This window comes from Grammomys surdaster, unplaced genomic scaffold, assembly GCF_004785775.1.
Source record: "Grammomys surdaster isolate TR1022 unplaced genomic scaffold, NIH_TR_1.0 186, whole genome shotgun sequence".
NCBI classification, from domain to species: domain Eukaryota; kingdom Metazoa; phylum Chordata; class Mammalia; order Rodentia; family Muridae; genus Grammomys; species Grammomys surdaster.
This window is the reverse complement of record NW_021604631.1, coordinates 1,450,342-1,477,991: the sequence shown is the minus strand read 5'-3', so window position 1 is coordinate 1,477,991 and position 27,650 is coordinate 1,450,342. Positions and strand designations below refer to the sequence as shown.

The window sequence follows — 27,650 nt, the reverse complement described above, 5'->3', positions numbered from 1 at the left end:
GAAGGCAGCATGGTACTGCTGCCAGCTCTCAGAGGGACTGATGGTCAGTCCTTAGAGGACATCACTTGCTTTCTATGAAAAGTCCTTGCTATATTGGACCTCCTCCTGGGCATAGGGAAGCAGAGGGGCTTTGCACACTGCCATCACTGATTGGTAAATGCGAACTCTAACATATGAAACAATGTACACCCCTCCCCCACCATTACACACTGTGCTCTAGGGGGTGCCCTGAGGAGGGGGGGAGGTAACCAGCACAGAATACTCTTTGACAGCAGGTGACCATGACAACTGCCCCTTCCCTAATCTGTTACCACCAAGACGACCCCTTCTACGTACACATCACCTTTTTACTGTACCTTCCCCTCCCTGTGGTGACTATTCATGAGGATGAATTACAGTTAAGAGCACTGAGTGGGGCTTCTATCTGTTTTTGTCCCTGGTTCCTGGAACCAACCTCGGTGGTCATGACTTGAGAAAAGCCATCTTAAAGGCATGAAAGGTTTCTAACAGATCCTACTGTTTGACCCTATTTAAATACACCATGACTATGCAAACCATGAATGCACACTCTAAGGCAAAGCATGCATGTCAGTGGTGTGCATTCTGAACAGTGTGAATCAGGCTGTAGTGTAGCACAACCCCACTGTGAAGTGGGGCAGACCTGGCTGTCAGGGCACATGGGTGTTTGTGATGTTGGGTGTGGAGCTTTAAACCCTGGATGCCAATTCTTCAGGGGGAAATTTGAGAACTTACATCTGAGAGCCTCAACTCTTAGAAACAACAAAGCATACCTTTCAAGAAAGCCAGAGTGTCAAGGGCATGTGAAGAAACTGTATATTGACAGGGAGGGTCCTGAATGTCCCAGAACCAGAATGACAGAGGGCAGTGGACGCTCCATGGTAAGGGAGCCTTACCTGTTCACTTCTACCTGATATTCCAGATGGCAAGATCCCAGGGCTACCTAAGACTTAGCCAGGAAAAGAGAAGAGCAACTTGCCAACAGGAGAGGGGAGAATGTGGGGAATACCAGAACCAGCAGCTGGAAAGGGAATCTGGGAACTTGCAAGAACATCTCCAAAGTTACCATGTGATCTGAAGACTGCAGGTCCTTCTGAAATCTCCCAGAATAGCCAGAAGCCTTTGGATTCTTAACTTATCCAAAGACGGGAATGGTCTCCATTGCTAACTAAAGACTGGTGTTTGATTTCTCGTAAATCCTGGTGAGTGGGCGTAATTCTAGATTTGACTGACTTTATATGACTTCCCTGAACTAAAGCACCATGGCATCAGTTCACATTCTTTACAGACACTAGTTCATGTACATTTGGCTTCCTCTAAGAGGCCATAATCTGGAGCCCTTGCAATGGGGGACTTGGAGAGTCTAGTCAGGCTTGAGAGGTATGGCTAAGGAGTCAGTCAGGCTCACTATAGTCTTGTCTTCAGCTGTGTGAACTGAAGAACTAGAGGGAAGTCTGTGGGAATGTGAGGGAGTGCTTCTACGTGAGTGGGGGAGAGAAGCAGGCCTACCCTCAAAGTCAGTGCAAGAGGCCACACAGAAAAGCAAAGCAGAAACATGTGTTTGGTGCACTCAAAATTCCCAACAGCTGTCATGTCTTACAGGAGAATGCTCAGTCGTGTCCCTTTCCACCACAGCACAAGACTTGAACCACTGACTCTTTTGACCACTCACCTTGGAGTTCTGACTTTGGAAGGTGGAGTGGTAACTTGCTTTGAACAAGCTGGCTTTAAGCTAACAACTAGAAGTTTGGTACTGTCTTAGATTTTTCTATTGCTGTGAAGAAACACCATGACCACAGCAACTATTTGTTTGTTTGTTTGTTTGCATTGCTTGTTCATTTGCATTGCTTGTTTGTTTGCATTGCTTGTTTGTTTATGTGTTTTGTGGGTTTTGCCTGAATTATGGACAGTTGTGGGCTCCCATGTGGGTGCTGGGAATTGAACCCAGGTCCTCTGGAAGAATAGCTAGTGCTCTTTACCACTGAGCCATCTCTCCAGCCCTGACCTGGCAACCAACTCTTAGAAAAGGAAAACATTTCATTGGGGCTGGCTTACAGTTTCAGAGGGTTAGTCTATTATAGTCAGGGCAAGTAGCATAGCAGTGTACAGGCAGACATGGTGCTGGAGAAGGAGCTGAGAGTTCTACATCTTGACCCACAGACAGCCAAGTAGAGACTGTGTGCCCCACCAGGTCTAGCTTGAGCATATGAGATTTCAAAGTCCACCTCCACAGTGACACACTTCCTCCAACAAGACCATACCTCCTTCGACAAGGCCCCACCTCCCAATAGTGCCACTCCCTCTGTGCCAAGCATTCACACATGAGTCTATGGGGGTCATTCCTATTCAAATCACCACAGGTATGGTATATTCTGCAACTGTAATTTTAAAGTCTCTGTATTCCCAGATCATTAAATAAAAAAAAAATTTACTCATGACAATGAGCACAACCTACTCTAAACACAGCCTGTATTGTGTATTAGACACTCACTCCTCCATGGGCTAATTTCCAGATGTTACCAGAGGGCTGAGTTGGGACAATGTTACAGGCCTGCTTTAAATAGTACTTCCATAAAACACACTTCTGGAGTGGACTTGACTTTTTTCCCCCAGATATTCATAGTCATCTCCCGCTCAGAGCAACTTGCTCCTTGAAATACACATTTTACTGTGGTGTGTGTGTGTGTGTGTGTGTATGTGTGTGTGTGTTTTATTATGGTGCTTTTCTACTGTAAAACAGAAGAGTTGAATGCCAGTGTTTTTACTGGGAGCCTAAGAAAACGGTACTAAAAAACTTACATTGAAAATTCAATTTTAAAGGCAGTAGCTATTCCTAGAGATGGGTTTGTTGGGGAAGAAAGAATCTTGTCTTCAGCTCACGGTTGTGAGATAATAGTTTAGGAAAACTTAATAAGCTTCAAATTTTCCCCCTTACCCCTCGGCTTTTAAGATAGAGTCTCACTAAGTAATCCTGGCTAGTCTCAAACTCACAGAGTACAAACTGTCTCTGCCTTCTGAGTGCTGGGATTAAAGGTGTGTGCCAACATGTTCGGTCTCTAAACTCTTTTACAGTTCTATAATGACTTTTGCCCCACCTGCCCTGCCCTTACCACTGGTGACTTTTTGGATGAAAGTTTGGCACATAATTTAGTAAAGTAGTTTCTGTCTGTTGAATCCAAGAATTCAACCGTACTGGACTTCCTAGAATAGTCTTCGGATTTCAGGCAAGGTGTCTTAATATCTGGTAAGAAAAACATAAATTTATGAATGAAATATACAAGAGTAAATTTCCTGATGTGACAGCAATGTTTTATATTTTATTTCTTCAAACACAAGAAATTGTGTAAAGTCTATGCATTTCAACTTGAAAATAAATAAGATACATTTTACAGTAACGATAAAATTAATGTTGACCTATGCATCCTGTGCAACCAGGAGGCACAAGCCCTTGGAAGGTAACCAGTATTTAGTCAGCACAGGTTTGGTATTAATATTAATAAAAAAATATGTAATAAAAAATGTAAACAAGTGACTTTTAATCTTTAAAGTTACTCTTATAATTACATTCTATCTGATAAAAGCCTCCTAAAAGCCTAGACAAAAATTAAAACATGTAATTCTAAGAAGATTTAAAGTTCAATGCATAGACCTCCATAACTGACAATGTCAGATTTCAAAACACAAACACAATCAATGCAACTTACATTAAATACTGTAGAAGAAACAAAAGTAATTTTAACTTGATAATTAAAAGAGCCTTAACACATGTGCTAGCACCTGTTTGAAATCCAGATCCTGTCCCAACTTTATCTCTTGCTAACATAACATCATAGAGAACTACAGCTAACTTACATATATGTCTTTGAAAATGTCCAGAACCAGACTTCCAAATGAAGACTGTTATTTTCAATATTGGATTGATTTCTAGACCAGTCTATGATACTGCCCTGAGTATCACAGAATCTTGGTATTCTAAAAATAGCTTTCAAGTACTGGAAGAAATGAGTCAGGCTTTAAGCAGAAGCAAGAGGGTAGTGGGCTTGATTATTGCTGGTATAACAGCTTTAATTACATTAATTGCTAGCACCACTGCTTCTGCAATTGCTTTGACACAAGAAGTTAAGACAGCTACATTTGTTAAACTTTTAGCAAAAAAAATGTTAGTAATGTGTTGAATATACAAGAGGATTTAGATAGGTATTTGGAAGAATGGATTGATGCTCTTTATCCTATTCAAACTATTGGAAGAAGGTTCAGAATTTAAGGGTAAGGAGCCATCTTGAGTGTCAGGACAAATACCATTGGATTCATGTTAGTTCTAAAATCTACAGTTGTAGTCATTATAATTAGGAAAAAGTTTAAAGACACTTGCAGTGTATTTGGCATGATTCTAACACCTCTCTGGATGTTTTAACTTTACATGGTAAGCTTATGAATGTCAAGAATGCTGCTCTGCTGCATGTTGATGCAGTAGATACTACTGATAAAATTACCCATGGCCTGAGGTCAGTATTTCTATTTTGGTCAAGCCTCAAAACTGGCATATATAGCTTGATCATGATAGCCCTTTTTGTCCTGGAAATACCTGCTCATCGTGTTAAAGCTTTAACAACATCAGCATGTTGGCAGCCAAAGTACAAGGCTTAAACCGGAAAATGGACCCCCCAGACAGAGTTATTAAATTAACAGGCTAGCAAGCCAAGGACGGGTAAGATTCTGCACAGAGCCTTTCCACCCTAAGACAGAAATGCACTGCACATTCTATGATGGGTAAGGCATTCTTGTCAGAACAACCTAAGACAGGCTCAGTCTTGCTAATGAAATAAAAAAAAGGGGGAGTGGTGGAGAGCGTTTGGGGCTGCTTGGCAAGAATCTGACATGGGCCAAGGACAAGGAAATAGGCTTCAAGCAGGACTCTGACATTAGTCTAGAACAAAGAAGTAATTTCAGGCAGGAATCTAAATATTAGGCTAGAACAAAGAAGTAGTTTCAGACAGGAATCTAAATTTTAGGCTAGAACAAGGAAGTAGGCTTCAGACATGAAAATGACTTTGGAATGGGACAGGGAAGTTGGGTTTGATTTTGGACATCCTGATAAGCCCTTAGAAGCAGAGATCATGGGAGTATTCACGGAATTGTGTTTAATGCCTTTCTTGTTCTTTGACTATTTGTGTTTATTGTCTTGCTTGTTCCTTGACTATTTGCATCTATTGTATTGCCAGGCCCTCAACCTAGAACTGACCTTAATGCAAGCATGTAATTAAAATGGTATAAAAGCAAAAAGGAGGAGGGGATAGGATAGGGGCTTCTAGGGAGAAATGGGGAAAAGGATGACATCTGAAAAAAATAAAGTTCAATGAAACAGGAATTATTCATAACTAACATTGAATCTTTCCTTTAAAACATTAAAAAACCCAGAGATATAGAATACACAGTTCTAGTCTTGCTCATGAAGATAAGTCCTGAGTTTACAGGCCTTTGAGATGTATGGAAGCATCGAGCATTTCAGGAACATTGCTTACAAAAATGGTAAAATAAATAACACCCACACGTATATCTTTAGATAATATGTTTGACTGAGCAGATGTGGAAAACTAGCCTTCATCCAAAGACAAAGAAACATTAATGTACAACAGAAGCATGTTTCTGTACACACAGAGCTGAGCCTGGCCCGAGGATAGAAATACCTATAATAACATGAGACCTCCAGGCTAGTCTTTAGAGTGACTATTTACCATACACAGAGCCTTGGGTGTGACTCCTAGTTCTCAGCAGCTGAGCATGGTGGCTTCCATTTACTTGTAAGCCCAGCTCTTGAGACGTAGAGGTAGGAGAATAGAAAGTTCAAGGATATCCCTAGCAAAAAGAGATCTTGAGGCCAGACTGGACTATGTGAGTTGCAGGCTTAAGGAAAAGACTAGAGGAGAAGGGGGCGGGGTGAGGTGGGGGAAAGGGCAAGGAACTGTCCTTTGTGTATCTGTGCTGTGTGCTGGGACTGAACATGAACTTGAACCCAATTGTGATCATCTGGAACTAATAAAAGAAAGCAAATGCTACTGGGAAGGAATCCCTCAGCAGGAGAGTCTAGAATTTCACATCCCAACACCTGTGAGAGCAGAGAGTGATTCTCTGGTGCAGTAGATGATCTGGACACGAAGCCCAGGAATTCTAGATGAGGAGGAATCTCAAGAGGTACATTAAAGTAAACATACTTATTACAACAAAACTGATCAAAAGGAACTGCATGTAGGCACACTCTTCCTTAAGTCTTCTTGATAATATTCATTCGACCCATATTTCTGGAGCACCTACCACATGATGGATGTAGTTCTGGATGCTGTAGATAAAGCAATAAACAGAAACTCCTTAACCTGTGAGGACTTTACTAAAGCTGCAGGCAGACAAATAACACATTTTTAAAGGTTAGGTGATAAATACAATGAAGTCAGATAAAGGGATAGGAAGAAACAGCATGGTGGTCAAAAGAAGTCCTCTGAGGGGATGGGGTGAGAAAGAAATTCTCTGTACAGTGGAGGGAGAGATTTTCAGAAGTTTGACGATCTAAAGAAAACATTCAAATACTTTGAGGGGTGGGTGATGAACGAGGCAGGGAATCAGTTTTATACAAAGAGCCAGAAGCATGGTTAACCCAAGTATCAGTATTAAGAATTCACTGCTTGGAAATGGGCCACCCAGAACCCCCTCTGACAGGTGATCTGAATTCTTGCTTAGGCTGCGAGGCTAAGCACTGCAAGGGAATATAAATAAAAGATAAAAATATCTATCTGGGTTCCCTGAGGGACAAGCCTGACTGCATAGGGGTTGATGTCAAAAGTATCCCCTCTCCAGGAAAAAGACATCAGGATGGGTATGGCCCTCATGCCTCACTGGACAACAACAGGGGGACTGGGGCCATTACAAGGTCCCCTTCAAATACTACAGGTCAGGCCTCTATCCCCGCCTTCACAAGTTTAGAATTGCCACAGCCCTTCTATACTTAGAGAAGGGAGGAGATGTCAGGGGCAGCCCTGCTTACACACTGTAGGCCTAAAATCAGCCATAGGCCTAAAATCAGCAATAGGCCTGTCATACATGTATACTAACACCAAGTCTTGGGTCTCAGTGGAAAAACATTGAAACAGATGGCTATAAGCTAATGTCAACAGGCAGCTTTTGTGGAAATTTATAAGCCTGAGTAGTCATAGACCTTGTAAATAGGTAGCCTTGGCAGATAATACCAGCTTAGATAAGGACAATCGAGTCATAGGCAGAGTCATAGTGAATTGTCCCCTGAACCTTCACCTAGCCGATACCCGGTTCTGAAGATATCTGTATTCCCCCTGAACACCCACACTCCAGTGTCATTCCCTTCCCCACATCCTGCCTTTCTGTGTTTATAACCCCTGTGTGAATTAATTATGATTTGAGAAAAAAAAAAAGAAATGTGATTATCATAATACTATTTGAACAAGATCCACATACTATATATGTGTTAAACAGAATTGTGTCATGGTCTACCTACACTCCCTTCTACCCAGGAGCATAGTTCCTTCAAGTTACAAGAGGCAACAAAATAAAAATTTTAAAAAAAAAAGAAAAAAAAAAGAAAAATCTTTGTAAAAAAAAAAAAAAGAGTAAAAGTGCATGATAAGATCTAAAAAAAAATTTAAAAAAATGAAAAAAAAAAGAATTCACTGCTTGGAAAGACTGGAGTATATAGACACCCACAACTGGATGGTGTGCAGAGGGCAAGAGAACTTGAACCCTCAGCCCTAAATAGGTTTCCATTAAATCCTTCCCTCAGGATTAAGGGAACTCTGAAGAAGATGGGGGTTGGAAATATTGGGAGAGCCAGATGGGATGGTGGACACCAAGAAAACAAGATACAAGAAAACACCTTCTAGATACAACAGGGCTGACACACATATCAACACAGAGAACACAGCATGCATGAGGGCCTGCTCAGGTCTGGGCCTGATGCAGTCCAAGTGCTGAGAGAAGAAGTGGACATAAGCCCCATGCCTAATCCAGAAGCTGTCTTTAAGTGATAACTAGCTGCAAAGGAAAAATCAGTTTTCTCCAATGGAGTCTCATTGAGTATACAAATCATACTAAGGGCAGGCTCTATGCCCAGCAGTAGACGGCATAAATAAACTCAGTGATTTGTCTTCTTTTTGTGTTGTTTGTTGTTTGTTTGTTTTACCTTACAAGTCTTCTGCTTATATAAAAGCAAAACATTTTATATTATATCAGATGGTTTCTGATTTTTGTTTCTGTGTGTGGAAGTGTGTGTTATCTCTGCAGCTCTATGTTTCTTGTGCTTTCTCTTTGGGTCTCTTTTTCTGTTTGTCTTGTCTAAAAAAGGTTTGTTTTTATTTATCTTATTTTAGTTTTTTTTAAATATTGATTTATTTATTTTATGGATATGAATATACTGTTGCTATCTTCAGGCACACCAGAAGAGGGCACCGGATTCCATTACAGATGGCTGCAAGCCACCATGTAGTTGCTGAGAATTGAACTCAGGACCTCTAGAGTAGCAGTCAGTGGTCTTAACTGCTGAGCCATCTCTCCGGCATCTTATTTTAGTTTTATTATTTTTTTAGGTGCCTGTTTTGTAATAAGAGAAAGGAAGAGAGGGAGGGAAGGAGGGAAGGAAAGAGGGAGAGAGAGAGAGAGAGGGAGAGGGAGAGGGAGAGGGAGAGGGAGAGGGAGAGAGAGAGAGAGAGAGAGAGAGAGAGAGAGAGAGAGAGAGAGAGAAACAATGAAAGGGTACAGAGTACAGAGTTGGGATTTGGTTGGATGGGGAGGTAAGGAAGATTTGGGAGTGGAAACCATAATCAGACTATATTTTATTTAAAAACCTTTATTTTCAATTAAAAAACAACCAGAATTCAGCCCCAAGGTTGGAAAGAGGCTCAGTGTCTGCTCAGATGAATAAAACCTGAGTTTGGTTCCTTAGCCTCCACACAAGTCTGCTGTGCAGTGCATGTCTGTTACCCAATGCTGGATGGATCTGCAGGCAGGAGGATCTCAGGAGCCTGCTGGTTACCAGTCAATTCTGGCTTCTGTACTCAGGCATGTACACACACACACACACACACAAACGCATACACATACATGCATACACACACACATGCATACACACATATGCATACACACTACACACACACACACACACATACACACACACGCACAATATATACTTTCTCCAGCATCACTCTCCCTCTAAAATTCACTGTAGCTAAAAAAATAAAAATGGATGATAGAGGAGGTATACCCATGTTTGCTTGCTTGCTTGCTTGCTTCATAAAAACACTTGTCCTGTTGATTGGAACACCATAGAAAAGACTGGATGATTCTAGCCAAATTGAATAAAATTTCCATATTTTCATTATCTTTTCATTTGGTGACTAATAAAAAATTCAGTGTCACGAATGGGTTAGTTACCTCTTCTGGAGTTGTCACCAGTAGCGTCCCCTAGACCGCCAAACCTTACAGGCTGCTCTTTCTCTTGATTACCCCCTATAATGAACAGTAGGACCCCCCTATTGCTGACCACCACAAACTCAAGTCCTAGAACATGAAGATATTGAGCTGGTGCTAGCCTAGAAGCTTTGCCACTAGCTAGTTTTCACAGTGTTGGAAAGTACTACGCATACTACCAAAGGAGAATCACCATTCTTATCCAGCCGTGAACCCTGAGAGCTACGGTAATGAATGGTCTGGCAAGAGATGCCCCTGACAAAATAGTGGCACAAGTACCAGGGGAATAACCAACCACTTTCTGGTTGGATCTAAGGCCTGCTCCTTAAGATGGAACCCATACCTGGCAGGGTTATCAGGACCTGTGGCTAGACAGATCACAAGTCAGGACGGGAACTACTACTCCACTAAGCAGACATAGTAAGCTGAATCCAGGTGATTTATCATAGACCAGTACATCCCTCAAATCTCAGCAGAGAAGCTGCTTTTTGCAGTAGAATGGGATTAACACAGAGACCCACCGACAGTCAAGATGCAGAGAAGAAGAGGCTATGGAATCCTTTGTCCTCAATAGGACATCTATGTCACACTAACCCTCCCCAAGGGTCAGGGATCATCATGGAAGAGGGAAGTGGAAAGACTGTAAGAGCCAGGGGCAGTGGATGACTAACACAAGAACAGTGTTTTCCAGACACAGGAGGGGAGCTGCGCATATGAACTCACAGGATATGTGGTGTGACACATATCTCAAGAAATCCAGGAAGGAATGGAGATAGTCATGAAGTCCCACCTCCAGGCTGAGGAGCTATTGCAATGGGCAGATGCTGGGGGTGGGGACGCTTGTTCTCTCTTATGGTGTGGCCCCCTAGTTCGTTGATTAGCAGATGGCCACATTTCCAAGAGTATACAGGCAGCACAAATAGGACTCCATGTGTTTAAAAACTAACCAAGTCACAAGAGTTGGGTGGGTATGGAAGAGGGTGTGGATTTGGGAGGAGTTAGGGGGAGGAGGGTGAATATGATCAAAGTTCAGCGTATGAGATTTTCAAAGAATTAATAAAAATACTTCTAAAAGATGAAAACTAAAGACCAATTTCATTGAAACAACTGCCATAGAGAAGACCATATATCACATATATGTGTACATCCATAATTTCCTGTCTACTGGACCTTTCTTATGGAAATGTATTATATATAAGCTAATTCAAAATCTGGTTTTCATGTGGGCTCCTTTTCCTCACTTTCTAAGACATGAGCCATCTGTACCGTGGTTTAACACAGCCTCGCTCAATCTGACACTGCAGTGTGGCTGTCACTCCATGTCATTTAGTGTCTCAGTAGCTAGCAACACAACATTTGAGGCACAGATAATGTGTCTATATTGCTTAAACTACATTATAATGCCACAATTGTAGTGACTTGAACTCCTGTAATAAAGAGTTTCATATCATTTAAGATATATTTTCTTAATACATCAGAAGACTAAACATCTCCCTTCTCAGTTAAAAAAAAACAAAAGAATTACCCATGTTACAGTGCACTGCCTCAAACTTCCTGAGTGTTGTCTTAAGTCAAAGTATCTAAATTTAGGTGTACCTCGGGGCAATGCTTAAAAAGCACGTAAGCTACTTTATAGTCCACAAAAGACACAAGCCCTTCATTTATATAGGCCAGTTAAATTTATTTAAATGCCTACAGTGAAGCGTAAATGAGTTTAATGAAGCGTGTGGATTTTAAAGTTGCTTTATGGATAATATCATTACCAGATGCAGAAGTATGCAGAAGGATATGGAAAAAAATGGAAGGTAGTTCCACATTATCTTAAATGACTTACACCTTGTGTTTAGACACATTCCTTTGAAGCCAAATGACTTAAATACTATTTGGACAACACATCTTAAAGGAATAAGCACAGAATCCAATCTAATTATCATATATGGTGGAGACAAAATATCTAGGAACAAATCCTGTATGTGTGCGCTGAATACTGCATCATACAGGCTACATAGAATAGTTCACACACAGGGAAGGAGAAAATAGTCTATGTTAAGGACGGGGTAGCACAGGCAATCACCCAGGTCAGTAAGGGACTAGTGAAATTGCCATGTGGCAGCCAGGCTGTGAATATATGAACAATGAAAGCTGCATTTTATAAACCAGTGTTTCTCTGGTAGTCAGACAACTTGTGTAGCATGGCCATGTGGCTGCTCTCTAAACACAGGAGGCTCATCATTTTTCAAAAGGAAACTCTGTGAATATTTAAATAAAAGTTTGAAAAGAACTGTATTCCAACTATTTCTTCCCTCTTTGAAAGAAATGGTCTCTGGAAATGGATGACTTGGGAAATAGGCTCCAGTTTTCAGAAAAAACAAAATTTCGCAGTACCCAATGACTTCAAAAGTATTCATTTTTCCCTCCCACACAAAGAAGGATCTAAAACTTGCAATTTTATTTTAACTAAGAATAATTTATCCCTGCCATGATTAATACATATACACAAGTAAATTCCCACAACACTTTACAAGAAATATGCATATAAATATACATCATGAACTATCCAACCATGAAAATGACTCAAGACAAATTAAAACAATAATGTGCTATAGAATGTAAAATATTTATTTCTAATAGAACAGTTACACAATTTGTGGCGGGAAATGAAAAACATTGGGTTCATTAGGGAGTTATTTCCACAAAAACTGAAGGTACCAAAAGAAGCTATTTTTCCAAGGCAGAATTGCATCTCAAAAACATCATGTCTGTTTGTGTACCAAGAAAGGAATAATAGGAAGTAGAAAAATCATTTCATATAATGCTCATGATAATTTTCCATAGCAAAATAAGATACTACATAGAAAGAAAGCAATCTCATAAATTCAAGGAAATATAGTACTAATGTTCATGTTTCAATGGCAGAATGAATACATTTGCTAAACTATTCCAACAGCGAGGTGCTCTATTCTTTGGTGTCCAATCAAAGGGATAGCTAGCTACTTAAACGGAAACAGATTCCACACCAGGAGAAAAAGACACGTGCAAAAAATATATTCATACACAGAGGAAATGAAGTTCAAAACCTTTTCTTTCTTCCAGACTTTATAATTTGCAATGTCTTCAATGGAGCTCAACCAGCAAGCCAGCATCCAGACACTGAATCCAGACGCTCCAATTAAAACATACCATAATGATGGAACGCTTTACAAAATGAGTAAGTTTATCATAGAATTGTTAGTTGATGCTTTGAGGGAAATAAAATATGGGGATGCCAACAGTGGAAGCTTGGTTTATATGATCTGCAGTACACGGGAAACTGGAGACGGGGGAGCTAGCAGTGACAGGCAGGAGGAGACAGAAACCTATAGACAGCTTTAGCACAGGCCTCAAATTTCCTCTCCTTTGACTAGCATATATGAATAAATATTTCTGATGCCCCACACTGCCACCTCTGAAAGGGAGTCCCTTGTTGCTAACCTTGACTTAAGGGAGCCTCTTTCCTCAGCCTCTCAAGTTGCTGGGAGCCACCTGGCCCAACTCGGCCTTAGAAACAGCTTTCTCTTAGGCACTATTTAATCGGTCACTTTCCCCAGCAAAGGCTTTCCTGTCTTTCTCCACTTAGATGTTTAGCTTTGTTCTTGGAAACCTGAGGGTTGGTAGATCCAGGAGTAAAAGCCACCACAAAGAGAAAACAAAACAGTTACTACCCAGACACGTAATGGCAATGGGACAGCATTTGCTCGCTACACAGTGAAATATATTTGATCTCTATCATCAACGAGATCACAATAAAAAGAACAGACAGCATTTACTGAGAGCATGTACTACATGCCAGCTGTCATCCTAAGTGTTTGATGTGTATGTCACAAGGAGATTCACCATTGGCTCCGGTTTGATGGCCCTCCTTGTCTTCTGCAGTGGCAGGGTACCTGTAAATGCCTACTGAAGAAGCCCCCTATCTTGGGAATATTATGCTGAAGTATCATTTCTTTTTTAATATCATTCTAATTTTGTCTAAGCTCTTTAACTTAGACAAGCTGAAGCCATAAAGAGATTTTCAGAGAAGATAATTTCATTTAACAAACAACTCCAGTCTGTTCTAATTCATGAGCAAATGGAATACTCTTTTGCTGTTTACGTGTTAGTGCTAAGGAACGTTCATCTGGGTACCAACCAGAACACTGTTCTGGGTGCTTTTCAGCACACTCACTCACTCCTGGCTAGACTGTAGTGTGCCTCAAGTTTCCAGGGATTGTTTTGACATTCAGTGCTGTTTGTAATCGAGAGTTTCTAAGGTTACAATCATTAACATCATTTTGAGGCTCACGACTGACATCCCACAGTTGGCCTTAAGATTAGTGGTCTACACTGCTAGCATCACCTATCAAACTACCTATCAACACACAGAAAGAGAGGCAGGCATTTGCTCTCTTCTCTAGATACTTAGTCAACACAAAACCATTATTTCAAACCCTACCAGACATGTAAATTCATTTATGGACAAACTGTACTACATACCATAACAACACCTCAGTGACCTTAAGTGGAATTTGTAGGTTCCTTTATTGTAACAGTGTTGTTTATAGGGTTGTCATGGAGCTGAGGGCATGAGAGTTGACTAGTTAGTAGCATCACTATTGATAAAGAACGTTTTGAAGTGTTTTGTAAGCTTTATTATAAGAGCGTATAGCTATGTATAGGAAGAATGGATATTTTCATTCTGAGACCAATAATAACAAAAGATGTAGCTGCCAGTATGCCAGCTCCTGCTTCCAGAGAAGAACTCAGTATGAGGTGAGGCTAGACTACCCAGCCAACCTGAAGGCAGACAGTGAAAGCAGGAGACCTGGCAAGCAGGCCCTGGGAGCTGGACCAAGCTGCGGTTCAGAAGGCTCCGTGCACAGCTTCTCAAACTGTGGAGGGCAAACTACAATGTAAAATTGATTTAGTAGGCCATAACCTACTGCATTTAGAAAATTTAAACTCAGCACCATAGAAAATAGTCCATCTCCTATGAAGGATGTCTTAGAATATTTTATTTCCTTTATGTAGTTGTGTTTACTGGGTTGTGATACTGTGAAATATACTTCTACCTACGGAGCTTGCTCAAAAAAAATTTTTTTTTTAGGCCAGGGAGCTAATGAATACTAAGAACATTCCATGTTCTACTATAAAACCACGTTACGTAATGAAAAAGGCATCTGGATTCTTCACTACTAACAAGCAGACCAGTTGTGGTAAGTGAATCATAGATCATAAAGAAAAGCTTAGGTTCCATCCATTCTATAAAGTCACCCAACATAGGAGGCCATTCCATTTTTCTGAAGGTCACTTTGAACTCTTAGAAAGTCTCTTATTAAGTTGACATAGACTAAATAGATGTGGCAGAAAATTTAGAAAGTACCAAAAACATACACAAGAGAAAAACATTATCACAACTTAGTATTCTGGAGCTAACACAAGAGCCAACTTGACTGTACCTTCTTAACCCTCTTTCTCCCTCATATGTAATGAACACTGTCTTTCAAATAAATATTCTACATGGTGGTAACAGCAGCATAAGGCAGATGTCTATCTTGTAAATGTATTTCAAAAATTCCAGTACATAGAGTATTTCAAACCTTTATTATAAAATTTGATATGAACATTCTCATGTACATTTCTTCATGATAACTCTTGGATCTGACTGATCACATTAAAGGTGTATAAACTGTAACTCTTTGACAGAGGGTGTAAAACTGTTCTTCAGAAAAGTATGCTCATTAACTTCCTCACCCGAATAGATCTCAACCTGTTTTATATGTCCCAACCTGCTATCAGAAATGTCTGTTCTGTTTTAACTTACAACGAGGTTAAATTGTCTCTGACATACTTATTGGACATTTTTTTTAACTTCCTCTTTTGTGAGTTGTGATTGTGACTTCTCTGTCTTGTGGGGGCTCAGCTCTTTCCGTGTGTGAAGAAGGCTCTTATGCCTGGTGGGAATGCCCTCATCATTTGAACACTAAATGCCAGACTTCCCTAAGAAGGTGGCATTATGAGTACAGTGACTTTTAAAGTCTACCCTGGCTTTTCTTTTTCTCTCTAAAGTTCGCTTTGTGATAAACCCAGGTGGAGGCGACGTGAACTTTGCCTGTTGGTGTAGACAGAAAAACGATCAATTTAAATATTTATACTCTGCATTGAAAATTACATTTTTCCCCTTGTAGCAAGGTAATCAATACTAGCAGCAAAACCCCTCAGTCTTTCCCACTCCTTTGAAAATGTCCAACAGCAGTGAGTCTGAGGCATACAACTTCAAACCGCAAATAAAAGAAAGACAAAGGAAAAACCTCTCTTATTATTATGAATTCCAGGGCCTAGAGCCTCTTCACAGCAGAAAGACACTTGCTTAGTGTGTCTACTCCAACACTAATGAAAAAGGCAGCTCCACAGGCCTCCAAACAGCAGCCAAAGAGGACACCCAACGTGATCCGGAGCCTGTTAACCAGGTGAGGCTCTGGTTCTCTATAGCACCCCAAATGCCATATACAGAAAAAGAGTGGTAAGCTGGGCATCATGGCACACACCTTTAATCCCAACATGCAGGAGACAGACACAGGTGGATCTCTCTGAGTTCAAAGTCAACTTGGTCTACATAGCAAGCTCCAGTCCAGTAAGGGTGACACAGTGACACCCTCTCAAAGAAAGAGATAGATAGATAGATAGATAGATAGATAGATAGATAGATAGGAAAAAAGAAAAGAGAAATGCAGTCAACCCTTTGTTTGCTGTCTTTCATAATCCACCGTCTCCAAGGCTTAGCTAAATACCAACTGGATTTGACCTTCCCTGACACCAGTGCCATCTTTCAGGCCCTTACCTCGCCCTGTCCTGACTCCCACCATGATGTGCCAGACATTCTGCCTCTAGTATTTTCTTTCTTAACTTTATCTCTGAAGTACACATTTAAGGCCCCAGCCCACCCTTTGCTGCTACAGGATGTGGCTTCTCAAGAGCCTTCTCATGACAGAGAGAAGCCTATAGGTCACCTGGCATCCGGGTCCTTAGGAGACACTAGCTGCCGCCGCCTGTGTGCTTAGGCAACAGGAAGCATCCCCTGGCCCATCCATCCACTGACCAATTCCGCAGCCCTGAAGACTCAGCTGAGGGATGAACTTTTCACTGGTGTTTCCTGGGACAGCTCTAGCAGGCTGAACTCAGCGGCCTTCTCAGAGAGTACCCTTACTGTAGTCTAAAAAAGTAAACCAACACATTTTCTTATCTGTGGGGTGCCAAATACACCTGAGGATGCTTTGGGACTCCCGGGTACCCCAATGACATGGTGTAGAAATGGACCCTTGTCAGACATGTCAGTATCATCTTACTACATACCTAGCCACCAGCACTATGTTTGGCTCAGAGAAAATGCTCAAGAAAGGCTTACTTGATAATGACTTCACATAATAAACATAAATTACTTTAAAAAATCATCCTATAGCTTTTTATCAGGTAGAAGGCAGATAAATCAGAAGAAAACTACTAATGTTACAGTTATGAGAACAGTCTTGTTTGCTGATAGGCTCCCTTACATCCCTGATTTAAAAAAATATTGCACTTGAAATAACATTTGCTCGTCATACAGGTTTGTGGGCGCATAGCTTCTGTGTAAGACACAGGCTCTAGTTATTCATTACATGATGAAATACACGATATCAAACATAGCTTCAGTACATTCCTGTAAACCAAATTATCATTTAATGATTATCTTCTAACTTTTTTTTTAAGAATGGAATTGAGGGCTGACCGTCCTTCCTCCTGGAAATGTAGTCTCCGTCTACAGCAGTGGACTCAGTGGGCTATGGGTGGTGGTAGCCATGCCCAGGCCAGAGTTTGTTCCAAATGAATGTTTGATCAAAGGGGTAATTGGTCTTTCCTTGGATTTTCTTTAAAATCTCAGGATTAAGGATGATTTAGATCAATGTCTTTATAACAGAGGTGAGAGATGCCACTGTATGTTACTTGAGAATTGTTCACGGTCATGTCCCTGATATGTAGACAGAATGGCTTATAACCATTTGTAGTTCAAAGAATGGAACCAACATGGAGAACAACAGAACAGAGAATGGATGGGGGTCCTAGGCTCTTGCTTAGTCCAGAAGATAATGAGACTCCTGGTGATGTTCAATAGCTGCCCCTTGTCTTCCTGAGAGCCTTCCCCACCTTTGTCCTTCCCGTAGTTTGGTTATATGAGACGTACACATACTTCCTGCTAATAGCTTTCCACAGGCTGGCCCTGGCTCTACCTTAATCATTGACAGCAATATAACAGAATAATATGAAGAGAGAGAGAGAGAGATAAATGAAAACTGATTCCCCTGAATTTTCTCCCCACAAATTTCTTTTAAGCGATTCAACCAGATGCTTTGGCATGATGAAGGCATGGGCCATGAGATTCCTATTGGAAGAGAGAAGGAAGGAATTCATTTGGAAATGGAGAAACAAAAGGAAGTTTCATAACATATACCAATGCAGACCTCAAATGCTCGACTGGCTTGTAGAGATGCATCCTCACAAGTTAACTGCAGGCTGGGAATCCTTAAAAACTGCAAGGTTTCTTTTCGAAGAGTTCTTTTTGCTGCAGCACCCTCCAATAATGCAAAAAGCATGAGGAAATTTTCTAATCTAGAAGTCAATTTTCCTAAGGAAGATGGCAAACTGCCTGGGGTTCAGACATGAAATCCCATTGAGATTCAGAGTTGAACATTAAGGACCTCTTAATGACATCAGTCATCAAGTGTTCTAGACTGACTGAGTCGTTGGCAGCAACCAGCCAGCTGTCTTCCCCCAATGCTGCCACATGGGAAGCAGAGTTCCAATGACTTCTGGGATCCCCCAAAGCAAGGTGCTGACCGGTGGTTGTGGAAGGAAGCCTTTGCTTTTCTATCCAATGACAGCACAGCTTCTGAGGAGCCAAGGCTTAGACTTTGATACTCTGGCTGCCCCTGGCTCGCAGTCTTCCTGTCCGGCTACCCTGATCCTCCTCTGATATCTGATTCTGGGGAGCAGCAGGACTTCTGTCCTGTGGCACACCTCCGTTTTTTCGGGTTCGTTTTTCTTTGGATTGCTGCTTAGATACAAGTAGGTTGTGCCTCTGGGCATAGCTCTGTCTGATCTCCCTGGAGTCCTTATGGGCTTGTGTCTCTTTCGCCCGCAGTCGGCTAGGGGCTGCAATCTCCTCATCTAGGGGCTTCCCCACAACCTCTCTCTTCTGAGACTCCTCCCTTTTTTGAACCTCTTCTCTTCCCCCAGGATGCACCACAGGAGCAGAACCCTCCTGTGCTGACTTGGCAGGGGCCCGTGGGGGCTGACCCTCTCTGGTTGGCTGATCCTCACTGAGGGCAGTTTCCTTTTCTTGAGCTAATCCTCCATATGGGGATGAACGTATGGCCATGTCCTTCGGGGCGGGATTAGTCTGTGCCTTCTTTCTGGGATTGTGTGTTTTGCGGTTTTTCTCCTGGTTCTGGGGATCTGCTGGCACTGGTTCAGTGTGGCTCGGAGAAGACCTGAAGTCAGGTGGGTCGGACTCATTGCTAGGAGTTGGCTTGCTGTGGGATTCTGGCTGCTGGGCTGTCTGAGAGTTTCCAGTTGGCATCTTTCTCAGGTGTGGCGACTCTTTAGCGGTCTCTCTTTGCGTGTGGGTTTTTTTCCTAGCTCCCTTTTGCTTAGTGAGCTCCTGGCTGTGAGGTGTGGCCTGCAGATCTAGAACCTTCTTGCTGGAGGCACGGCCTATTTTTGGAGTTTTCCTTTCCCTTGCAGGCTTCGAAGCAGGCCTTGGCCCAGTGTTCTGAGGAAGCTGGGGTTCCGTGGAGGGAGCAGGAATATTTGGGAGCCGGACTGTGGGTGACTCCTCTTCCTGGGGTGGGTTGGGGGTGTGCTGCAGGGCTTGTTCCTGGACTGGGGGGCTAATAAGTGGGAGCTTCACCTCACTGGCTTTTCCAACCTGGGCTTGTGGTGGGCTGTGGACTGCGTGAGGGCTTGGGTTTCTGGGTGGTTTGGATTGGGGAGGGCTGATGGGAGGAAGCTTACTGGGGTCCCCATCCTGAGTTGGAAGAGACCTGGGAGAGGGATTCGGGGTCTGATCTGAGCTCTCTTCCCTGCTGGGAGAGAGAAGCTTGGGTGTGGGTCTCCTGCTCTGGAGAGGAGCCAGGGTCTGGGGCTGTGGCAATCTGGTAGGAGCCAGCCGGCTTCTAGGAAGCAAGGCTACTGACTGTTCCCTGACATTTGTGGATGAGTTTTGGGGAGGTGGAATTTCTGGGTAAGGAGTACTGGCCCGCATAACTTCTGCTTTGGGAGTTCCCTCCTTGAGAGGTGGTTGAGAGCCCCCAGAAGGCTTCTCTACCTCAACGTGGGAAGGATCTTCTGGAAGATTGTGTGTGGAACTACTGGATGCAGGGTTGGCCGACTCTGTTCCCTCATCCTGCCCTCTCTGAGGACTGAGGGAAGCTGGGTCAGGTCCCTGTGCAGGTTCAGATAGGACTGGGTTGCTAGGAGCTACTTTGGTCTCTCCTGATTCCTTATCTTGGCCTGGCTGAGGACTGAGTGGGGGAGCAGGATGCTGAGGCGGCTCTTGAGATGCAATAGTGGAAGACTGTTCCTCTTCTAACACAGGTGGCCCAGGCTCATCTTCAGGGCCATCCATCTCAGTGATTATTTTTGGAGGAAGGTTGGCTGGCTGACCATCCTCTTCCTTCACCTTTGATGATGGGTCTTGGGCCTGCTGAGGAATATCAAGTGTTGAAGAACTGACCTGCTGAGGTAGATCCAGGTGGCTGCTGGGACTAGTCTCCTTCTTAGGGGGTTCTCCCTCCTCAGTTAACTCCTGGCTCTGTGTGAGAGTGGGGTTCTGATTTTCAGGGACCACTGCATGAGTCTGTACTTCCAGGAAAGCCTCTGTTTTCTGGCCATCTGCCTGTAGTCTTGCCAAGCGCCTGGGGGAGGGGACCAGGTGTGCGGGGACCCCAGAGGCGGTCTTCTTGCTAGAGGAAGCTCCTGCTTTAATATAAAGAGAAGTTAGCTGCAAAGGCTAACTACTAGAAATTAACAACAAAAACCCTGTTTTCCTGTGGTGATGCACACGGACCCTTAAAACAAGAAAACCACATGTAGACCTTCCCTTTCTCCTTGGGGAGACTAAGTAGCTACAACCTTCTGGCTAGTTAGAAGTTAGGACAAATTTAGTGAATTGAAAAGAAATTTAAATGAATAAACATCCAGATATTTGCTCAAAACCAGTTGGATCTGTGGATGATAAAGAGAGTTTCCAAATGAATGAGACTGGTTTTGCTGTTTAATGGCTAAGACATAAAGAGTGCTTCATGGAGCCTTGCCTGCTTGCTGATACCCTAGAGGCTCAGAGTTCAGCGGAACTCAGTGAGTAAGGAAAGGAAGAAGGAAGACATGGGTTCGAGGGCATCATAAGACACCAGGCTCTGCGCCTGAAGATGAAGGGTCCAAGACACTGTGCTCAACCCCACCCCTACCCCCACCCCACCCCCAGATTTCCTTGGCTACAGAAACAGCTCTCAAGAGGCCCTGGCAATGCTGATGTTGCAGAGAGGGACTAGTTCCTCCAATCCCATCTTCTCAGAGTGGCTTTGGTCTCCTGGGTACAGTCACCTCATCGTGCACTGGCTTATAAATGACAGAAGCCTTGATATATTTATGGCGTCCTAAATAGAATCTTAACCCATCCCAGACTGCATGGCTCTGAAGTGTGCATTGGTCAGAGCTAACACATCAACCTGGGATAATCTTGAAGAATTGTCTGAGCTCAATTTGGGAGAGACCCTGGTGACCCCAGAGTGGTCCGTCTCCAGCAGCAAATGTATCCCTGACTACTGTCCCTCCTCCACTGAGGAAGGATAGGTTTGTGCCACTTTGGGTTCACAATGAGCCTTCCAGTCTCATCCTCTTTTGTACCCAGTCAAGCTTGAAGCCTCCTGAGAATGGATGGGACAAGTGGGCAGAGTGAAAAGCCTCCCTCTCGAAAGGATTCCTGATGATAATCTTGGCTTATCATTGTCATCACCAAATTTATCACAGATATAAACTAAAACACAACTTTAGACAAGAAACAAGGTTAAGTTAAAAGGTGAAACTAACTACAGTAGGTAAACTGGCAGAGAACAGGAAGTGGATCCGAGGTTACCACGGGCAGGGGGATTACTGCTTAGTGAATATAGACATTATGTTTCAGGTAATGAAAAACTCTGAAAACAGGTGGTAGTGATAGTCACGCAACACTGGGAATGCAGTCAATGGCACTGAATTTCACACCTAACGTGATTAAAATGGGAAACGGGGGCTGGCAAGAATGTTCAGTGGTCAAAGCTCTTGCTGCCAAGATTGATGACCTGAGTCCAGTCTCTGGAACCCACATGGGGGAAAGTACAATCAGTTCCCACAAGTTGTCGACTGATCTTCACACGTGCATACACGTGCGTGCATGTAGATAAATGTAAAAATTTCTAAAAAATAAAAAATGGCAAGTTATATATGCTTACAAGATGCATGCAATACATGTATACAATTTTAAAAGAAAAGCAGAAGAACAATGAAACTCAGTGCTGAAGAATCTCGCCTTTTAATCTTATTAGTCGGCATACGGGGTTTTCCTTATCTACTTTGATGATTTAACAATTCATGAAATTTGGCTAAATGATACCATGCCCTTTACTAGAAGATAAAAGCACCACTTTATGGGCTGGCAAATTGGTCCATTTTCCCTTTATCATTAATCAGAATTAGGAAAACTATAATTTCATTCCATAACCTTTATGGCAAGAACTCAGGCTGCTCGTTAGTTCCACTTCCTTAAAGCCTCTCCAGAAGCAGTGACAGACAAAGACAAAGGTGCTATAGCAGTGGTTCTCAACCTGTGGGTCGTGACCCCTGTCAAGTGAACCTTTTGTAGGGACACCTAAGACCATCAGAAAACGCAGGTATTTATGAATCCTGACAGTAGCAAAATTACAGTTATGGAGAAGCAACGGAAATAATTGTATGGTTGGGGTCACCACAACATGAGGAACTGTATTACAGGGTTGCAGCATCAGGAAGGGTGAGAACCTCTGGTCTATAGGGGCTGAGGGTGAACATACCCACACACTGAGTTGCTAGTCAAGTGAACTTCTTCTTGTTTCATAGAAACTATATTGGTTTTTTGTTTTTGTTTTGTTTTGTTTTGTTTTTTCGAGACCGGGTTTCTCTGTGTAGCCCTGGCTGTCCTGGAACTCACTCTGTAGGCTGGCCTCGAACTCAGAAATCCGCCTGCCTCTGCCTCTGCCTCCCAAGTGCTGGGATTAAAGGCGTGCACCACCACTGCCCAGCAGAAACTATATTGTTAACTACATGCTTTAGAAACAAATATTTCCTACATTACTATGGGGAAAAATAGGAGCATGTTATACTTAATTGGTATGCACTTAAAATTAACAACACATCTGAAGTCGCAGGAGCTTATCATCTCTGTATAGCTACAGTTCTTTATGGATGATAATTCACCTAGCCCATGCTGGTGAGGGTTCAGGTTTCTGGGGCTTGGTTGGTGGATGCTGACCTCGGGACACAGCTCTTGGCCTTCCTTTTCTCATTCTGTTTCAACCTCACTGTTACATGGACATTATCATTGTGTTCCCAGTGACAAACAGGCAACTTATGATTACTAGGGATGAAGCTGTAGATCATTACTTCAAATATTTGAGAACCGTCTTTAGACTGCACTGACACAGGATTATCTCTTTTGGAAAGACGATGCTACTGAATGTAAGATTTCTGTTTGTACCGAGGCTCAACACACGGGTATTCTTAATCTAGCCTCAGCTCTCCAAGCCAGACTTCAAAAATGTGCCACAATGTTACATATGGTTTTCTTTTTCTTTCCTTTTTTTTTTTTAAGAAAAAGGTGATTTTCCAAATTTATCTCTATTTGAAATAATGATTAATAGTTAAATTTAATACAGAAAAGGGAGGCCTCAGATACCCAATCCAGTTATGTAATCCTTCAGACTAATCTCTCATAAAATCTTACTTATTTTACTTTCTTTCCCTTAAAATCTTAATTATTTTTTAAAATACCCTATATGTTTGTTTTAATTTCTAGTATATTATATATATATATATGAACATAATGATATATATCGTATTCTATGGTATATTATATATCTATATGAATCATATAGATATCATAGATTATGATACACATCACATAAATTAAAAACAGAATAACTCAGCTCTGAGCAGAGGGAAAGAGGCAAGGCCCCAGCTAGGCCCAGAATGGTACACCTGCTTGGGGCTGGCTCCTGCTCAGGGAATCTACAGTTTCACGGGAAGGCAATTATGTCCGTGCCCTATGATGTCTACTTCTGTCAATTTGACACAAAACCTACACTTTCCTAGGAAGACAGTTGTGATGGTTCATATTTGCTTGGCCCAGGGAGTGGCACTGTTAAGGATGTGGTCCTGTTGGAGTAGGTGTGTCACTGCAGGTGTGAGCTTTAAGACCTTCATCCTAGCTGTCTGGAAGCTAGTATTCTGCTAACAGCCTTCAGATGAAGATGTAGAACTCTCAGCTCCTCCTGCACCGTGCCTGCCTGGATGCTGCCATGCCCCCTCCTTGATGATAACGGACTGAACCTCTAAACCTGTAAGCCAGACCCAATTAAATGTTGTCCTTTATAAGACTTGCCTTGGTCATGGTGTCTGTTCACAGCAGTAAAACTTTAAGTCAAGGGTCTCAGTGAAAAATTGTATGGACTGGCTTGACCTGAAGGCATGTCTGTGGGGGACTGTATGTTAATTATGTGAAAAAACTCATCCCACTGCGGGTGGCCCCATTCCGTAGGCAGCGGGTTCTGAGCTACGTCAGAACAGAGAAATTAAGCTTAGCACCAGCAAGCAAGTGGGCATGCATGCACTCATTTCTCTTTGCTCTTGACTGCGGATGGGATGCGAGTTGACTTTCGAATAGTGATGAGCTGTCACCTGAAAGCCTTTTTTTCCAAATTGCTTTTTGTCAGGGAATTTTACTACAGAAGCAGAAATGAAACAGAACAGGTCCCATTCACCTGCACTGACCCTGTGGCCAGGTGATCCTCTCTCTTGCCAAGGATTTTACAGTCCTGAAATTCACAGATGCCACTGGCTTGACTCCTGAGGCCACTAGAGATGCCCTAAAAGCTTATTAATAAGGTCTATATTCATTAGAATTTCAAATATACTCACTTGAATGTTGTCTGATCTTGACAATGCCACTGAAGTGGAAGTTTATCTTTAATTATCAACTGAAAAAAATAACTCCCTCTGCAAATTAACTGTAAACATGAGATAAGGTTTTGCCTTAAGAAAACACAGTCTTTTTCAGAATATTAAACCTTTTAGAAAAGTAAGGTTCTGTTGATGATACAGATCTGATGATTGATTGTAATCCATCCTGTCTACTTTCAAGCTAGAATTTCATTAGTCAATAACAAGATGCCACGGTTTCAATTAGTAAATGTTTCTGGGAAGTTGTAACACTTTTTTATAAATTCGATAATTTATACCTTTCATTAAATCAGATAGGCCTAACCTAATTATTCCAAATAAGTAAGATTTTATTGTACACTTTAAAGTGGCAGCCTGCTTTCTTGTGCACACATGACCTTGCCTGTTAATTTGCCAGGTAGTCACTGCACGCTAGAGTCAGTGCCCTGATCACTGCAGAAATAAGAAGAGCTACCAGGATACAGTGATGGAGCCTCCAGGCCGTGGGGCCAAGTCTTGCTCATTGCTCCTTTGTTCAGAAGCACCACACAGAAACACACATTTCTTGGTTACCCAGAGGTCTAAGCACTGTTTATCCAAATCCACAAGAGGCTGATGTAAAAGCCAGCACACCAATTTATTAATTTACAAGGGGAGATGGGGCAGGTTCAGGGAGCAGGGCAGCGTGTTCTCACGTAAGATATAGCCCCCACAGGTGCCAGGTCTACCCAGGAGACCAAATTAAAGATCACAAGGTTGCTCGGATAGCAAAGAATTAAAGCACAGGGGGCCATATTTCCTCAAGAGAAAGCTTCAAGGAGATCCAAACCTCACTAGGTACCCTGCATTGTCACCTAGTTTGACAGACCAAGCTCTCATCAATTATCTTCTAGTCGGCATGCCATACTCCAGTTCCTTTAACATGTGAGACACACGTGGCAAAAACGGCAGCTCGTAACTGTGAGTTTACTGGCACTGCACGGACTTCTGTCCAAAAATACAAGGAGTACTTGACTTAGGAAGAGTGTACAAAATTGCAAAGGGTCCAGTGGGCTTCAGTGCTTGAACTCTGTCAAGGTCGTGGCCTGGCCTCCCTTCTCGGTCTGTACGGATGCCATCGGGCAAGCAGAATCCTATTCGGACTACCAAGCTGCAAAGCTTCTACAAAGTGGCAACCGTCTTAGGTTAGCATTTTGCAAATAGGTGTGTGTGACTGGAGTTCAGTCCACTGAGGGACCTTTGGGAAAGATTCTTACTGTAGTAATGAAACATAAAATTTACTGTGTTCGGCACTGCTCCCCGTACTGCTATTCAACGAATTAAGTCCACTGACGTGGTTGTGTAATTATCATCACTGCCTGTCTCCAGAACTCATTCCATTATTCTGAAAACATAAACTCTACCCATTAAACAGTAACGCTCCATTCCCCACTTAGCCTCCCGTCACCAGGCATCTGTTTCCTGACTGTTCACTTGACTGCTCTAAATACCTCATAGAAATGCAATTGTACAGGATCTAGTCTGCCCTGACCAGCTTGGCTTTACTCACCACACTGTCTTCAAACAGAGTTCATGTCCTACTGTGTGCCAAGACTTCCTTCCCTCTTAAGATGAGGTAACATCAAAGAGTGTGTGTGACACCTCCTTTATCCATTCGTCCACCACTGGGCCCCATGGTGGCTTCAACTTTTGGCTAATGTGAATAGAACTGCTATGAACAGGGTGTCTATTTCCTTAAGATCTCACTTTAAGTGCTTAGGGTATTTATCCAGATGTGAAACAGCTGGATCACACGAACACCGTCTTTTTTTTTTTTTTGAGGAATTTACATACCGTTGAATTTTTGTAGCAGCTATAGCATTTTACATTCCTTTTAGCATAAGGTTCTAACTTCTCCAGACGCTTTTTAGTAAATCTCCATCCAAGTGAGTGTGAGGCAAACTTGAGGGACAAGCAGTCAAACACATCTCAAAATAATCATGTCCTGAAATTTCTAGGCTTAGAATTCCTAGACTTCAAGTCAATGCCCTTGCATGGCCCCCAACATTTGCTGCTCTGGACCCACAGGGCAGGAGGGAAGTGTGGTATCTACTCTTCAGGACAAGAAACTGACGCCCACAACAGCTAAGCAGCTTGGCCATGTGAGCAGCATGGCTAGCCCCCAACCCCCACCCCATCACTCGTTCTGGCCAGTGAGTTCCTCAACATACTCTGCATGGCAATGCTTTCAGGACTGGCAGTTCAAAGAAAAAGAGAAAGGAAACTCCCATGCTAACATTCTTGGACTAAACATATACTTGAGAGGTTCGATACTCCAGTCCCATAAGGGCTTCTGGAAGGCTGAGTTCTGAACCCCGGGACCAGCTCTTATCTACTGTCCACTTTCAAAGCACTGTCCAGTATCTCTGCGGTGGGCTGGGGAGGGGCCCACTACAGACACGGAGTCAAGCATAGTTAACAGATCCAAAGGGCTGATTTGTATACCCCAGAAAAAAAAATGTAGGAATTATATACTGGAAGCCAGCATTGGCCCAGCTGATGAGTAACCAATAAGAACAAAGCTGCCTTATTGTCCATGGAAAATCAACTTGGTACAAAGGAGATAGGTTAGTACCTGCAGTTGGAGCCAAGCCCTTAGCAGCTGTCTCAGACAACCCCAGGTATTCTCTGATGAGCTCACTGAGCTTTTGGTAGGCAATGTCCAGGTCATCTGCAACAAACAACAGAACATTTTAATGTGCTACAATCATGTCCAAACACTCTGGTCGCTACCCTTTCATTCTATTGCTGTTCTGTTAGATACAATTCTAAGATGGGTCTCATGACATTTCCTCTCCTATAACCTCCCCGCCTCAAGTGTGGGTCGA

The 27,650-nt window shown here is 42.5% G+C and overlaps 1 protein-coding gene across 1 annotated transcript in view; it reads right to left on the bottom strand.

The window, feature by feature from the left end:
• Positions 1 to 27,650, bottom strand: part of Lrguk (leucine rich repeats and guanylate kinase domain containing) — a 106,196-nt gene that overhangs the window by 17,447 nt on the left and 61,099 nt on the right. Inside the window, exons 15-16 of the mRNA XM_028768441.1 lie at positions 27,398 to 27,493; positions 3,129 to 3,259 (exon numbers count right to left, since the gene is read on the bottom strand). Coding sequence (XP_028624274.1) covers positions 3,129 to 3,259; positions 27,398 to 27,493 — 227 coding nt within the window. The remainder of the gene's footprint in view (positions 1 to 3,128; positions 3,260 to 27,397; positions 27,494 to 27,650) is intronic.